This window comes from Rhinolophus ferrumequinum, chromosome 3, assembly GCF_004115265.2.
Source record: "Rhinolophus ferrumequinum isolate MPI-CBG mRhiFer1 chromosome 3, mRhiFer1_v1.p, whole genome shotgun sequence".
NCBI classification, from domain to species: Eukaryota; Metazoa; Chordata; class Mammalia; order Chiroptera; family Rhinolophidae; genus Rhinolophus; species Rhinolophus ferrumequinum.
The window spans coordinates 3752159-3768119 of record NC_046286.1 but is presented as its reverse complement, the minus strand read 5'-3'; the positions used below and the strand labels follow the sequence as shown (position 1 = coordinate 3768119).

The 15961-nt window shown below is 56.4% G+C and overlaps 1 protein-coding gene across 17 annotated transcripts in view; it reads right to left on the bottom strand.

The window, feature by feature from the left end:
- Positions 1-1829: 1829 nt before the first annotated feature.
- The window catches only part of SYNGAP1 (synaptic Ras GTPase activating protein 1), a 32022-nt gene continuing 17890 nt past the window's right edge, over positions 1830-15961 (bottom strand). For 6 of the 17 annotated variants that reach the window (XM_033102705.1, XM_033102701.1, XM_033102711.1 and 3 more), the window contains 11 exons: positions 15814-15958; positions 15466-15610; positions 13764-14000; positions 13439-13640; positions 13049-13227; positions 12359-12400; positions 10935-12009; positions 10371-10544; positions 8533-8744; positions 7407-7497; positions 1830-3744 (listed from right to left, as the gene is read on the bottom strand). In XM_033102705.1, coding sequence (XP_032958596.1) covers positions 3598-3744; positions 7407-7497; positions 8533-8744; positions 10371-10544; positions 10935-12009; positions 12359-12400; positions 13049-13227; positions 13439-13640; positions 13764-14000; positions 15466-15610; positions 15814-15958 — 2649 coding nt within the window. In that variant the 3' untranslated portion in view covers positions 1830-3597. Of the gene's footprint in view, positions 3745-4413; positions 4530-6501; positions 6582-7406; positions 7511-8532; positions 8745-10370; positions 10545-10934; positions 12010-12358; positions 12401-13048; positions 13228-13438; positions 13641-13763; positions 14001-15465; positions 15611-15813; positions 15959-15961 lie in introns of those variants that run through there. The other 11 variants (XR_004422670.1, XR_004422668.1, XR_004422671.1 and 8 more) reach the window with 11 other exon arrangements.

The following is a 15961-nucleotide window of genomic DNA, read 5'->3' as shown; positions in this document are numbered from 1 at the left end:
GGAAGCCACCTCCTCCCGGCGCTCGCCGACGCCGGATGCGGAGGGCGGGCTACGAACAGCCAATCGGAGGCCGACGGGCCTCGTGTTGATTGGTTGCGCGGGCGAGAAGCGGTGCTCGTCTCACGGCGGCCGCCGTTGCGGGAGGCCCGGGGGTCGGGCCTGGGAAGCGTTGAGCGGTAGGAGGGGAGACTAGTGAGCCGCCTTGGTGATAAAATGTACTGCGGGTGCCCAGCCAGGTGCCGAGAGGGCGAGATTAAGTGGGCACCTGCTGTGTGGGCTGGGCACTGGCCACATCTCCCTGGGTCCTACCCCTGCCCTGCGAGGTAGGTGTTGCCCTCCTGTTTTCTTGGGGGAGGGGAGGAGGGTGTCATGCAGGGTGGCATGCGGGGTCTCTGGCCCCGCTCCCCACATAAGAACGCAGGACATGATGAGGCCAAAAAGGAACACCCATGGAGCCCTAGATAGGGGAGTCATACCACTATAGTCTCACTGGCGGATGGGTTGGAGACACAGGTAGCAGAAGCCACACGCAACCCGCCATCCACTTCTCTCTCTGCCAACCAACCTCACTTGCTAACTGCAATCCGCCGTGCTAACTGCAATCAGCTCTCACCAGCTCAGCCACCATCTTGCTAGCCCCCATTTTCTGCTAGCATAGCCACAGCAGTTATATTAGTGGCCAATGGCTCACTGGTTACAGCTGATGGCCATCCGATCACAGTTGATGGCCATTTACTACCTGAGCCAGCACCCTTCCTCGTGAGGCCGAGAGCCTGGAAACTGCACTCTGGACTCTGTCCCCACAGGGAGAAAACCGAGGCTGGCAACTGGTGGCTCTGGCGTTGAAACCCAGTTTGCCAAGGAACCACGTTCTTTCCTCCATTCTGCACGGGAGCATTTCAACCAGCAATTAAACCTTATTTCTAGGTAATTTTTTCCCCAAAAAGATATATGTAGATATATACTTGGAATCTTTTATCAGATTCCTTGGCTTTACTCCTTGGGCTTAAGTGGGGCAGAGGTGAGGGGAGAGCTAGACTGGGTGTTCGGCCAGTGCAAAACCCTGTTACAAAACAGACAGCAGGTCCAAAATGGAGTCACCTGTGCCAAGCCCATGTCTGCAAACTAAGAATCAATACTTAACCTAATTGCAGTTTTACCCTGTCCCTCGAATGTAACCTTTAGGTCAGGGGGTGTCCAACTTTTTTCAGCGTTTTTCACCAAGGGCCGTATGCGGTAAAATACACACACAGCCGGGCCACTCACTCGAGGTGAAGTACGTATTGCCTCACCTGGTTTATTTAAGTAAACTAAATATATGTTTGGAATTTGCTGCAGGCCAATTAACAATGGATTGCAAGCCGCAGTTGGCCCGTGGGCCGCAGTTTGGACACCCCTGCTTTAGGTAGTCAACCTGGAATTACCTGCAGCTCTATAGTGAGGACCCCTTCTGTGCCCCTTAGGAGGGGGACCTTGCCTGCGACAATGCGTTCTTTGCTAATTCTGTTTTCCACCCCTTTCCACCTTTAAAAACCTTTCCTTTTCTGTAGCTGGGCTGAGATCCTTCCTATTCGCTAGACGGGATGCTGCCCAATTCATGAATCAGTGAATAAAGCCAATTAGATCTTTAAATTTACTCAGTCGAGTTTTGTTTTTTAACACCCCTGCTCTAAAACAGTAAATCTCACTGGATGGGAGAGTGGTATTCTAGGAGCACACTATGGCATCATGCAGGGGTAGTTTCTCCTAGGCTGTAAGCCCCCTCCCAAAAAAGCAGATCCGATCACTGTGCTGGTCCTGGAGGCCCCAGCCTAGGAAAATCAGCGTAGTGATAAAAGAACAATCTCCGTTTATTAAACATGATTTTTCTGTTTCACCACACACTCCAGAAAAAAAGGAAATGGGGCTGGGAGTGGAGAAAAAGGGACAGTGGTGGGGTAGAGAAGGCTGGGAGTGGGGCTGGGTGGGGAGGGAGAACGAGAAAACAAAATAAAACAGGTAGGAAGAGCATCTCCCTACCCTTAGGGTGGTGGGTGGGGAGGGTAGCATGGGGGGAGGGGGCCAGGAAGCTCTGTACAGAGGGGTTGCCCCCAGCCCACACACACACACCCCGGATATGTACAGTACAAACCCCAGATAATTACAACAGCCAAAGAAGAGAGGAGGAGGAGAGGGGGTCCAGGGTTGGGTCTGAAGTTGGGAAAGCAAGGAAAGGGCACAGGGATAAAATTTCACATATTTACAACTTTTATATAAGTATAAATTTGGCCCCGGCTGGGTGTACGTGTATAGGGGAAGGGGACTGAAGGGGAACTGTCCATACAAAAGAAAGAAGGATGGAGTCTGCGAAGTCTCAATACCAAACGCAAGAAGGGATGAGGGGGCAAGGCTGGGGAGGGGACAGCAGTCAGGGAAGAGGGGGTGTCAAGGAGGGGTTTCTCCCCTCCCATGACCTACCCACCCCAAGCCCCATCCATCCTACCTCCCCTATCCCGCCAGAGAGCTATGTACAGAGAAACACCGAAAAAATTGTGGAGCTGGCGGGAAGGAGGGAGGTGGAGGGAGATTGGGGTGGGGGGAGGATGAAAGGGTGGCCCAGCCCTGTCCTACCTCCCCCTGGGGGACAGAGTCATGGAAGGGGCCCCCCAACACCCCTCCTCCAACACAGGTCCCCCCACCCTGGGGGAGAGAGACATGGCTTTTCCTAGAGTAAGTTCCCTCCTCCCCCTGGGAGTAGAGACCAAGAAGGGGGGGGCAGGGGGCTGCGTGTGCCAGGGTAGGGCAGACCAGCTAGTCTGTCCTCCCCAACACACACCCCCCCCAAACCCTAACCCCTCACCCTAACCTCAATTCCACCCCACCCAACATACTGGGGGAGGGGAGGGCATAAGCCCCCTCACCCCGCTCTGGGACCAGCCAAGAGCAGATCAGGTGTGGGAAGAAGGGGACACAATTCCCCTTCCTCCCTTGCCGCCCCCTCCCTGCCCCGGTGGCCCCTCCACCCCATCTGGGTTCTGGGTGGGGAGGGAGTAAATTTAAGAGTGGTAGGAGGAGAAGGAGTTTGTGCGTGCTGAGCCCCCCCAGACGCTCCTGAGAAATCAAGGGGTAATAGGGCCCCCTCACCTGGGGTCCCCTCCCCATAACAAGGGGGACAGGGGAGGCCAAAATGGGGCGGTGGAGGGGAGTTAGATTGTCAGCTCTGGTTACTGCTAAAAAATCACCCTGAAGTTGAAAGTTTGGAGGTGCCACACCCCCAGGGTGGGGGCTAGGGTCTGTCCCCCAGTGCTCAGGGGAACGATGAGGCAGAGGATGGGGATAGCACCCCGGAGTGAAGGGGTCTGTGTGGGGTAGGTGGTGTCCTGGGGCAAGGGTCCTTGGTGGGTTACAGGGGGCAGCACCCCAACAGGAAAGAAAAAGGGGCAGCTAAGGGTCCCCACTCTCCCTCCTGGAAATGGTGCAGTGAAGGGGGGAGACTGGTGCCCCCCAAGGAGGCCTTCAGGGAGCAACCCCGCTGTCCCTCGGCGAAGTCCAGTCCTGTTGGTTGGTGCTGTTCAGGTGGGGTGCATGGTCAGGAAGAAGGTGTGTGATGCTGGGTGGCTAGTGGTCCGCGGTGTTTCGGAACTCGCCGTTCTCGGTGATCTGCAGCCGGGGTGGGGGGGGCGGGGCTGGGGGGGCCAGGCCGTTCCAAGGTGGGGCCAGCGTCACACGCGGGTTTGTTGGACCCAAGGGGGGAAGCTGCCTCTCCTGCAAGACACCAAAGAGGAGAGCGCGGACTTATTGAGACGCTTCGAGGGGGCCTGGGTGCCAGCCCTCTCTAGTGGCCTCCCCCTTAGCCAGCCCGCTCCAGATGCCAGGTCCCACCCCTTCCCTCAGGACAACCCCAACCTCCCTCCTATTTTGTTTCTCACCTGCAGTAGAAGTTACATCTTCTGGGCTCAGGGAGAAGAGAATCTTACCCCCCGTCTCCTAACAAGGGCCTTCAACCCAGGGAAGCACACCAGGAAACCAGTTCACACCAGGAAACCTCCCCGCCCCCAGCCACCTAACCCTGTATCTTCCCCTGCCGGCCCAGCCTCCAGCCTCCTCCTCCTCGCGGAGCCCCCTCCCGGCCCACCCCCAGTCCGAGGTGGGAACTTTGTGTTGAGGGAACAAAGGGGAGGCAGTACAGCAAAACCTCATTAATCCAAACCCCCATGGATTTGGAATTTTTTCATAATTTGAACAAAAACTGGGCTTGAGTTTTCCTTTATCTATGAAGAAAGGGTGTGCTAAGCAAATTAATGATGGAAATGTGTCTGTAGGAGGAATATTTAACCTATACTAGAAAACAGACTTTTCAATTCTATCTATTCATTAACGCATGCTCCCTGAGGGCCTCGAGTGGAAAAGCCTTATTCAGTGAGGTTTACTTACTGTATATATTTTGAAGACATGCATTTCATTAAATAGACAGTCATTCAGTTTTGTCACTTATTCAGAGTGGCCATCTTCTCAAATATAACATTCCAAATTAGAGAGGTTTAACTGTACTGGGGGGAAAGGAAGGGGATTCAGGGAAGTGACGTGGGAAGGTACAAATACTGTGGGAGGGCTGCCTCTCTCTCACGCTAACCAGAACCACTGGGAGCTTCTGCAGAGACTCAGCAGGCCTCAATCTCTACATCCCCAGGAAGCAAAAGTGCTTCATTCCTCCACCCCCACACTCCTTTCAATCCCTCTCCCTGGGCTCCCACTTAAAGGGTGAGGGGTACCAGACCCTACTCCCACCCCTGGTCCTATTGTATCACCCCCCCCACCCCACCCACCCCCAGCTCCTGGACCAACTCCTGGCTCCTGCCCTCAGGCTCCGGCTTCTGTTCCTCTGCTGGGAGAGAAGGAAGCCATCTGTACTATACTTCTGGTTGCTCACTTGGCTTAAAATAAAGGCACAAAATTAATTTTTAAATTAATGGCTGAGTTGCAGAGGGACCAACACCCGAAAGTGGTTTAGCAAAAGTTTCCAAATTATTTCCTGGGCCACAGGGCATTTAGGCCTGGCAACCTAGTTATGTCTGACCGTTCTCTAAGGGATACAAAAACATCCCAAGCAGAGGCTCCCAGATCAGCTCTCCTTTCCAAATCAAAGAGCTCCCCTCTGGAAAGTCCCCCAAACCGCAGCCTAAAGCCAGGCTGCCTGCGTAGCTTGCTGAGCATCTCCCCCAGTTCCCACAAGTAAGTGACAGGAAACTACCTATCGTAGGGGATCCTGAGTATGGCGGGAGAGCAGATGAAGGAAACCTCAGATTCCCTTCCCTCTACTTGTCTGCTGGCGACAGCACACAGGCATGCCCCCCACACCCCCATGCACCCAAATTTAGAAAGTAGGTAAATTAGGGTGCCATCATTCATTTTACAAAAGAGTTCACTGCAGGAGTCCTTTAAGTGGTGAGGTTCCCTGGTGCCTTTCACATCTGTTTACAGATCAACAGCAACTTTGCTCTACGGGGCAGGCAGAGAGTTACAATTACAGTGTGAGAGCCACTGCCCACTACAGATCAACCTCACAGCAGATAAAGCTCTTCCGAAATGATGGCAGTGGCTGACCGGTTTCCATTTACTAGCTTTTTAGGTAGGATTGTGTGTCCAGCGAGGCCACTGGGTGGCGGGAGTGGGGGAGTGAGTGGCATTAGCAACCCTGGGATGTGAGCTCGGACAGGGAGAATAGAGGTCATTCAACATGCTGTTCCTGGCATCTCTGCTTGGGAGTCAACCTGGCTCCGGAGCCCATGCTCTCATCTAGGAAGATGCCCCACCCCTTCCAGCTCCCACACCACGTGGGCCAGTCCACATGCTGGCTAACACCTGTCCTGGCTCCACTCACCCTGCCTACTGCCCTCATATCTGAACAGAGTTCTTTCCAGGCCCCCCAGAGCCTCCCTGAGTTAACTAGCCCCTCTTAATTCCCACTCAAAGAGGCCAAATGGGAGCCCCAGATGCTTTCTACCTCACAGATGTAAGGAGGAGGAAGAGAGAGAAGCAGGTGAGAGGTGGAAGGAAGGAGAGGTAGAGAACCAAGGTTAGGGAAGGAAGACGAAAGCCCCACCTACCTGCTGCAGTCAGCACAGCCCCTCTAGCCAGGGTCCCCCAACCCGTCATCACCCACCACCCCTTAACAAGCCCCACCCCCAACATCCCCACCCCCAAGGACGCTCTGGTGAAATGGGGGGTGACAGACATACACCGGAGAGGAAGAGGACTGAGAGTCAGGAGGAGGCTGGGGGTGGGTTTTGCAGGGAGGGAGTGTGCTCGGGAATGTGCTGGGCTGTCGGGGGAGATGCCTGGGGCCGGTACCCTGAACCGTCTGGGAGGCAGCAGGAAGTACTCTCTGGGCAGTGCCCTGGGAGATGGGTCTATGTAGGAGGTGTCAGGAGGGCAGGGCCTGTGGAGGTTCTGGGGTGTGGAGGGCAGCAGTGATGGGGAGAGGCTGTGGAGAATCGGAGGGGGGTGGGCTTCATGACCAACCTGCAGTGGTCCGGAGTCACCTCCCCCTGTGTCCTCCACCCGTGGTCAAAGCGGAACCAGGAGAATTACCTGATGAGGAGCTGCAGGGGGAGAGAGTGGGGTCATGGGGTCAGGAGCCTTGGTGCTGGTGGTGGGGAAGCCTGGCGGTCAGAGCAGAAGGAGGAGCGTGGGGGGGAAAGAGCAGAATTTGGGGAGAACAAGGGTGAGGATGCAGCAGGGAGGTCCTAACAGCTGGCTGGTAAGAAGAGAGGGGGGCAGCGGGGAGCTAGGCTGCTAGTCAGGTGTGAGGACCAGAGGGGCAGAGGCCAGAGGAAGCTGGACTTAAACACTGAAGGAAAGGAGAGCTCATTGGGTGGGAGGGTTTAAGATCTGAAGAGTCAGGAAGGCTATGCAAGGGCTGCCCAGGAGTCAGGAAAAGTGGGGAGCCAAGAGAACAGACGTGATGGGAAGCCCGAGTCCCCAGGGCACCATCCAGAGCCTGGGGAAATGAGAACTCATACTGCCCTGTGCTCTATTCTAACAAAATGCACCCTCTCGCCCTCGTGGCCAGGAAGGGCTCAGGGGAAGCTGAACTCCCTGACTGACGGGCAGGCACAGAAGGGGCCAGGGTTCCAGGAACCGCGGGGCCAGGGGGCGGAGAGATCCTGTGACACAGACAGAATCGGGAAAGACAGGGTGGGGAGGCACAGGGGGTGGGGCTGACACTGCCAGGAGTGACACAGGCACAGACGACGGGATGAAGATGGGAGCACTGAGGGCTGCCGGGAGCAGCCGGCGGACAAACTGAAGACCATGGGAGAGACAGACAGCGATGGGCTGGCGTGGCTGGTGCAGTGAGTGCACGAAGGACAGTGGGATGGATGGGGATGGGACACGGAGAAGATAAATGACATTGTAATTTCCACCTGAGCGTCGAGCAGCCTCTTCTTGGGTTCGGGGAGCGGCTCAGCCATGGTGGGGTGGTCCCGGCGCAGCTCCTCCTCCACCAGCATCAGCCTGAAGGGACGGGCTTCAGTGGGGTTAGTGGCGGGCACTAACCTGCCCTTGGAACTCCGGACCCCGGGAACCCCCACAGCTCTCGGGAAAAGCCTCGGGCTTCCTCCCTGCCCTCAGAATGCCTCCTCCACGCGTTAGGCACCTTCCTGTCAGGGACCCTCAGGTGACCTGCTAAGGACAGCTTTCTGAGCCTCTACCACCCACACACCCGGCCCTCCAGCCTCCCATTCAGGACAGAGCCCTCTCAGATCCTGTGCGGCTGGAGGCCTGGCTTCTACGTCCTGCATTCCACCCCCACGGAGCCTCGGCCATCTCCAGCGCAGCCCCGGGGATGCCCGTCGCCCAAGGGGTCTCTACAACTACTATTATCTCAGTATCTCTACCTGTGGTAGATTCTCAAGGTGATTTCTCGTATAGGATACCCATTAGAGCAGTGGTTTTCAAAAAAAGTTTCAAGTCAAGCCTTTTCCTTAATCTTACTCAAAAATACATCCAGAATGGATCAAAACAGAGCTGGCTCCAGTTGGAGGGGGGCCCAGGGTACTGCCCAGTTCTCAGGATAACTGAGTCCCCTCCTTTGGAGCCCAGGCTCCGCAGAACTGCTGAGAACGTGCACAGCTTTATAAGATAAGGGCATTCCTTTTCTAACGGCACACCTTGCCAAAGCTGGAGAGGGAGGGATGGGCTGCGGTGCCCTGCCCAGGGATCCCTGCCTAGCTGTGGGGTGAACATCCGGGGCTGGGCTGAGAAGAACCAATGGGGAATCCCAGCTAGGCCAGGCCCAGACACACAGTAATGGTTGGACAGTAACAGGCACATTTTCCAAGGGCTTCAAAAGGTCCTCCATGGGGAAAGGTCAGGGTTTCGTAAAGGGACATTTAAAGCACTGAGCCAGAGGTTCTCCCCTTCTGGTGATGGGTGAGCGGGTGGTGCCCGGAAGGAGGGGTGGGCTTTCCTCAGGGGCGGGAGGGGGCACTCACTAGTCCTCCCCCACCTCAGGCCCGCCGGTGCTGCCCTCCCCAGGCCACCCCTCACCTGCCAATGATGCTCTTGATCTGTGAGTCTTTCTCCACCTGCTGCTGCCTTAGCCTCTTCTCACTCTGCTCCAGTCGGGCCTGATACTGCATCAGGATCTTGCTGGTCTGTTCTTCCTGGGACAGCAGCCTCCGCTCATACTCTTCCAGCTTCCGGTTGGACATGTGCAGCCGCTCCTTCAGGGAGTGGATCTCCTCCTCGTACTCCTTCACCTGCCCGCCGGGCACATGACCCCGCACTGTGAGGGCCACCCTGCCCTGACACCACCACCCAGCCTCCATCCCTGCCTGCCAAGCACAGCCACTGCTGGGTGAGGGCCATTGCCAAGGCTGCCTCCACCCCTTTCCCCGCCTGTCGATCATACATACACACCCACTGTTCCAAGGCCCTTCCATGGACCTGAGGCTCCCTCCAAATGGAGGAAGTCCAGACTCCCACGCCCTGAGAGGTACATATACCTGTCCTCACATGTGCACCTGGACACATGAAGACCCACACAGGAACCTAGATAGACTCACAGACACATCTTGAATGACTGTACCCAGAAATTAAAGCTAAGGTGACTCCTCAGCCCCAAGCCAGGCCACAGAGCATACGGAGACCAGGAAGGAGACATTGGCTAGGGAGAGGAAAGGCTCCATCCTGGGGACAGGGATCTGGGCTTCAGGTGAGTCCGGGCTCAGAATCTACGAATACCTCTGTTGATAATCACCCCGGACTTCTGGGGCTGAAAGGCTCAGAAAAGTCATTTCATGTGCCCTACTGGCTCTGAAGTCTGGAGCTCTGCTATCCAATACAGCAGCCACTTGCTACATGTTGCTATTTAAAATTTAAGTAGAACTAAGAGTTCAGTTCCCCAGTTGTACCAGCCACGTGTGACCAATGGCTACCATATCGGACACGTCCCCATCATGCAGACACTTCCACTGGACAGTACTAGTCTAGAGCCTTTCCAACAAAGATTCCTCATCTGAACCATAAAACAGAAAAATGATTTGAGACTATCTTCTCGTTCTCCAAAGAGGGTACACACATAACCCCAAGCTAGAGGCAAAGGAGAGATGTTACTTCATTGCCTACGATGGCTAACTCAGGGCATTAGGGCTTAATTCTCTCATGGAACTTTCTGGACCAAGTCCATCTAAATCAGTCCCAACATTTTCCTATGCTTAAAGACCACTTTCCCCCAAGAAATCTCTCTCTGCTCCCCAAGTTGGAGCCATACATTGGCTACATATACCCTAATCCTGCAGCTACCCTCTCCTTCAGGGCCCTTAGAGCGTGGCTTCCCCAAGGAGCGTTCTGTTATCTGTGCACCCCAGAGCTCCTGCTGTCCTTTGCTCTGAGGTAAGTCTGGATGGTCTTTCCACACGGGCCGATACACACCACTTTCCACACCAGCCCTGTCACCTATGCCCATGCGGCAGTGACCGGGTAAACCAAATATTGCTTGTAGTACAACTGCAACCCCTCTGCCCCCGGCCAATTTATCAGCTCACACTGCTAGTAAAGTAACTTTCCTTTTCCTGAGCAGTCATAGGAGCCAGGGTTTCTGTTCTCCCTGGGGAAGGACATGGAGCTAAGCCTAATATAGAACATGTTTGTCCCCAGTCTATGATGTGTATAACCCACAAAATAGAACTAGAACTGGATTTTCGGTGGACTGATTGTATGTGGTCTGCCCTAATAGACTGAAGGTTTCCCAAGGGACGGGATCAGGTCTGTGTCTCTTCTTCCCACCGTAACTTCCTAACTCGATGTTGCCCTCAGCAATGACAAGAGGCCTCCCCTGTGGATAAAGGAAGGACAGGGGCTTGGGGCTGGTCAGGCCGGCGTACCCTGTCCAGCCGGCTCTCATCCATCGATTTAGAGTATTCCTTGAGCTTGTACTCTTCCCGCTCGATGTGGGCACTCTCGATGTCAGCCGACAAGTGAGGCATATTGGAGACCCAGGCCACCGTCCGCTCGGAGGCTGGCATGGTGGGGTTCAGTGTGGATGGCGTCTGAGAATGCTGGGACAGGGCAGGTTGGGAGCAAATAGAAGAAAGGTGGGAGAAGGCAGGGTGCATTTAGAGCGAGAGCACTGCCAAGAGATGAGTCCCAATCCTGCCCCCTGCTCTAGCTCTGATCACCCTGAGAATGCTATGCACTTAAGTATTTGTTGTGTCTCCCTTCTGAACGGGAGCTCCGTCCGTGAAGACAGTGATTACTGTGTGTTGTTCACTGCCAAATCCACAGCGCCTAGAGCAGCACATGGCACATAGCAGGCACTCTACACGTATTTGCTTAATGAATGAAAGGAGGTGAGAAAATCGTAACTTCAGACCACAAACTCTACTCTACCTCCACCTCCCCAACCCATTTCCTTCTTCCCGCCCTCCCTTCCTCCCACCCTTACCTACCTGCTTGGTGATGGAGGGCTTGAGCCCCCCACCCCCTCCGCCACCACTGCCCCCGCTGCCCCCAATGCTGCCCTCCTTGCTGAGACTCTGTTGCCGTGGACGGGCAGGGCCGTAACTCGGTTCCGGCGACTGCAATAAATTCCCACTGGATGGCCGGGGTTTCTGGGCAGCGCTGACTGTCAACTGCTGAGACTTGCCCCTCTGCAACGGAGGCGGCTGGCCCCCGCCACCCCCGCCACTGCCCCCTCCACCGCTCCCACCTCCAGGCCCTGAGGGGGCAGGCCGCTGGGGACCAATGGTGATCTGGGGAGGGGACAGCATGTGCTGCAGGTTGTCCTGGAGTGAGAGCTGCCGACGGGTGAAGTCAGTACCAGAGGGTCCAAACTCATCACTGTAGCTGTGGCTGTGAAGGATGGAAGCGGCGGGGGGTTTGGGGACCCCTGAGGAGAGGTCCTCGCTCTTGCTGTAGCCATGGAATGGGGCAAAGGTGTCCCCTGGAGGCTCTCCACCTCGGTGGTGGTGATGGTGGTGATGGTGGTGATGGGAAGAGGGTGGGCCATGGCCAGCACCCCCTCCGTGGCCCCCTGGGGGGCCTGGCCCATCAGCAGCCATGTGGAAGAGAGGGTTCTGGAAGGAGAGGGGGATGCGCAGTTGCTGGGCAGGGACACCGTCCGTGGTGACACCCATCTGGCTCAGGCGCATGCCAGCGGCCGTGATGGACGAGCCACTGCCCTGGGAGAGCCGTCCAGCCGGTGCCGGCCGCAGCCCCAAGGCCGCTGTCAGGGAGGCCTGGCTGGAGTGCAGCAGGTCCCCGACCGCTGCCAGGTTGGACACGCTGCTGCTGTTGAGGCGACCGCCGGGCCCCTCGCCCTGCAGATCCAGCATGGAGACACTCTTGTTGACACTCAGCATCTTCTGCTCCGGCTCTGTGATGTCTGAGCTGCTCGTGCAGTATGCTGGCGAGGAACGGGCCAGGGGTGGACGGCTTACATAGAACAGGTCTTTCCCCCCACCGGGGGGTGGTGGAGGTGGCTTTTCCTTGGTTGGGGAGGGGAGGCGAGCCATGTCCATAGAGCTGTTGGAAGGGAAGGGGGCACAAAACGGGAGGTAAGGCCAAAGCTGCTGGCAATCGAGCCTGCTGTGGTCTGCTAGGCCGAGGTGAAAAGTGGGACCCGTAGGGCAGGCAGGAAGGATGGGAGGGGATATGTGGGAAAAGGAGAGGACAAGGCCCCTTCAGGAAGGGAGGGACCTACAGGAGGGGAGATGGGGGCAGCAAGATGAGGGATGAGGGGCAAGTCCGGGCAGATATGGAGGAGATGAGGGTGCATGGAGGAGAAGAGAGGAGGAAGGTGAAGGCTGCTGGAGTGGGAGACGGGGAGCAGACAGGAGAGGAGAGGAGGGTGGGGGAGGGGAGAGCCCCTCACCTGTTGAGGCCTCGCGCCATGAAGGACTGAAGGTCGATGGAGCTGGAGAGAGATGGAAAGAGGGGGCAAGCACAGACAGAGAGAAGGAGAGAGTGGGCAAAAGGCATGGCCGAGTGGAAGGCGAGGTGCGAATGGCAGAATGGGTGTGGCACCATGGAGGGAGAGACAGGCGGAGGAACAAGCGGGTGGTCTTCTCAACAGTGTGCAGTGTCACCCATCGGAATGGCTGCGGCGGCCGTGGGGGCCCCGCTGGGTCCAGGTGTTACTTCTCTGGTGCTGGGTCATGGCGGGGTCTGCGGGGTTCTGGTGGGGGCTGCAGTGGTGCTTATTTTACAACTGGTATAGAGATATTTGAAGGTCTGGGCACCCCCTAACTGACCCAACATGTACGGGCTGCACCTCAGCTCTGGGACGGGCATGGGAGAGCTGGCAGCGGGACCCCCCCAGCTTACAAGCGGGAGCTGGAGGAGCCTCTGCACTTTGCTAGAGCTCCATGTTTCTTGCTGTCTGGTCTTAGAGGGCTCTTAGCGTACCACTGACTGTACTGTCTCCTTACTGTTTTCTCTGACAACCTGCTGCTTTTTCCTCTCTTTCAAGCCCTACAGAAGTACACGTGGATCCCAGTGAAGTGTACCGGAAACAGAGAAGCAGGGGTCCTGGGGCCCAGGTGTGGGGTGCCCAGGTGCTCACCTGTTGAGGTCCCGCATCATGTAGCCCTGCATCTCGGCCGACGGGCCCCGCAGCACCACAGGCTGAGGCCGGGGCCGCTCACTCTGGCGGCTTGGCTGCCTTTGGATGTTGGGGTTCCTCAGAGCTGTGCTAATGTCGTTGAGGAGCCGTGGCAGCGGGCCCAGCTTCAGGAGGGCTTCCTGGAAGGATGAGGCCGTTACCGGGGGCTAAGTGCCCAGCTCTGCGAGGGCCTCAGGGGGTGTGGAAGGTGTCAGCTGGGGGAGTGGAAATGACATGTCTGGGAACAGGGCGGGAGAAAACTCTGGGGGGGGGAAGGTGGTCTCTCAGGCCACAATAGCCTCTAGAAACACTGGAAATATCTGGGGACAGGGTGCAGGAGCGTTTATTGACCTTGCTGAGCTGGGGCAGCACCTCCCAGAGCAGGGCGTGCAGTGTGGAGAGCTCTCGGCCCAAGTCGATGTAACCCTCAAAGCTACTGCTGTTGGTCAGCGTGTCCAGGTTGGAAATCTCGTACAGGAACTGCTGCATAGAACCCCACTCCAGCTCCAGAAACTCATTCATGAATCCTAGAAAGTCCTCCTTTGAGGTAAACCTGGCCAAGGCATCCGGAAGGTACAGGTCACACACCACAAGGCCTCACACCACCCGTCTCAGAGTCTCTGGGGACTCAGAGACCCCAGTGCCCTCCTCCAACCCCGCCTGAGCCGTCCCTCACTTGGAAAAGTTGGCCAGGTTCTGGATGACCTTGGCAATGAGGGTGAGAGTTCGTGAGGTCTGCTCATCTGGGTACTCCTGCATGAGCCCAAAGAGACTGGGCGACATAATGGCTGGGCAGAGGAAGCGCAGGAAGAGCGAGGCGCTGATCAGCCTGTCAGCGATGTCCTCCCGACCCCGCTCTGCGCAGCGCAGCCGCCAGGATGCAAACACCTCCTTCAGCTCCCTCGGGAACACGCTGAGGGGAAGGGGTGGGGAGACAGAGAGAGAGAGAAAGAAAGAGAGAGACCGGGACTGAGACCCAGAGACCCTCAGCTTCCAGGGAACATGCTGAGGGGGGTGGCAGGAGGTGAGGGTGTGGAAACAGGTGAGAGAGACAGGCAGGGAGGGACTGCAGGAGGGAGACGGGGGGCTGCTGGGAGCAGAGGGCTATGGCAGAGTGAACAGATTAGGGGGAGAGAATTGGAGGGAGAGAGAAGGGGAGGGGAGAGAGACACACGGGAGAGACAGAGGGGCGTGTGAGAGAGACAAGGAGAGGAGAAGAAAAACAGACACCAGGGAGAGACAGAGATGGGAAGAAATGGAGGGTCACTTGAGGTACAGGGAGCTCGGACCCCCCAACTCTTCTGGATTCCAGGGAAATGGGAATGGAGGTGCCCCAGGCATGATCCCCACTCCCTGGAACGGCTAAGAGCTCATTCTCCTCATCTTCTGTTCCACTCTAATACTCACTGAGACCTGAAACTCTGACTCCCGTAGAGCAACGCCCCCACACCTCCAACTGGCTCCTCCTCCTGAGTTCTAGGATTCAGTCAATGGGGCCACAGGCCTCCCAAACACCAGGCTCGTGGCCTCCAGTCATCCTTGACTCTCCACAGACACGCCCCCTCCTTTCCAGTCAGCTGACAACTGCTGCTCATCCTTTCCTCAGAGGGTTCTCAGGAAACCCTTCTCTTTTCTTGCCACCATCCTGATTCAGGATCTGATTTCCACGCTTGACCCTTTAACAGTAGCCCCAGCTAGCCTGGACTTCTCCCTACTCCAGTCACCCCCGACCCCTACTCTACCTAGGAATTATCCTCCCAGTCATGACACTTCTTGGCACCAGAACTGGTTAATGGCATACCATGACCCACCAATGAACTCAAGCTCCTTAACCTGCTGGCTGACGCCTTCCGGAGTCTTATTCTAATCACTGTCCAGACACCTCTCCCACCAGCCTCCATTATGAGCTGTGTGCTCTGTTAAACCTGTCCTAACTGCTGGACTCTGAAAGCTCCCGCCCTTCTCCCACAGTCTCCTTCTGAAATGTCTTCTTTCCCCACCATATTCAAATACCCGAACCTGAGCCAGTTTTCAAAGCCCAGCCCACAGGCACCTCCTCTACGAAGCCTTCCCTGCTTTATCTCAATCAAAGCTCTGCTTTCTCTGACCTGTTACATGGGAAGACCCTCACTTGGCACTTAACACATCCTACAACTATTCTGTGGCTTTTTTGTATCTAATTTGTTCCTCCTCATGCTGGTGGAGGCCCTCTGAGGGCAGGGGCCAGGCCTCACTCCTCTGCCTGCTTATACGGCACCCAGCACAACACTTGGCCCATAACTGGTCCTCGGTCCTCTTTGAGGATGGACAGATGGATGAACAGATGAACACACGACTCCCCCGACCCCGGCCCCCCAACCCAGCGTTCCCAGTCTCACCAATGGGAGTTGACCACCTTGCACAGGGCCAACTCACAGCACATTCGCAGGTTGGCCTGGTGCTCTGCCAGACTGGACGCTGTGCACTTGATGGGGTCCACCTCACAGTTCTCCTCTGACTCATACAGAGCACGGATGAATTCCCCTGGGGGGAAGCACAGTGGGTGGTCACCCTCTCCAAGGGATCAGGGCTGCGGGGTTGGGGTATCTCATAGGCTGGCATCCAAACACTCTGGCCTTGGAAGCATGAAGCCTGAGGAAGGGTAGACTTGAGTCTGGAGTAGCCAGGTTTGGGGCTGAGATGGATGTGGTAGGTTTGGGATGAAGAGGCGGGGGGTTGGGTCATACCAATGGCATCCTTGAGGTATTTCTGACCAATCAGTCTCATGTACTCTTCTATGGCTTTAGTGGCGAGCGTGTTCTCGCGGAATATGAGATGCTCCCGTTCCATGAACCGGTCCACCTCAGACATGGCCATGTCTGAAAGGAAGTCCTG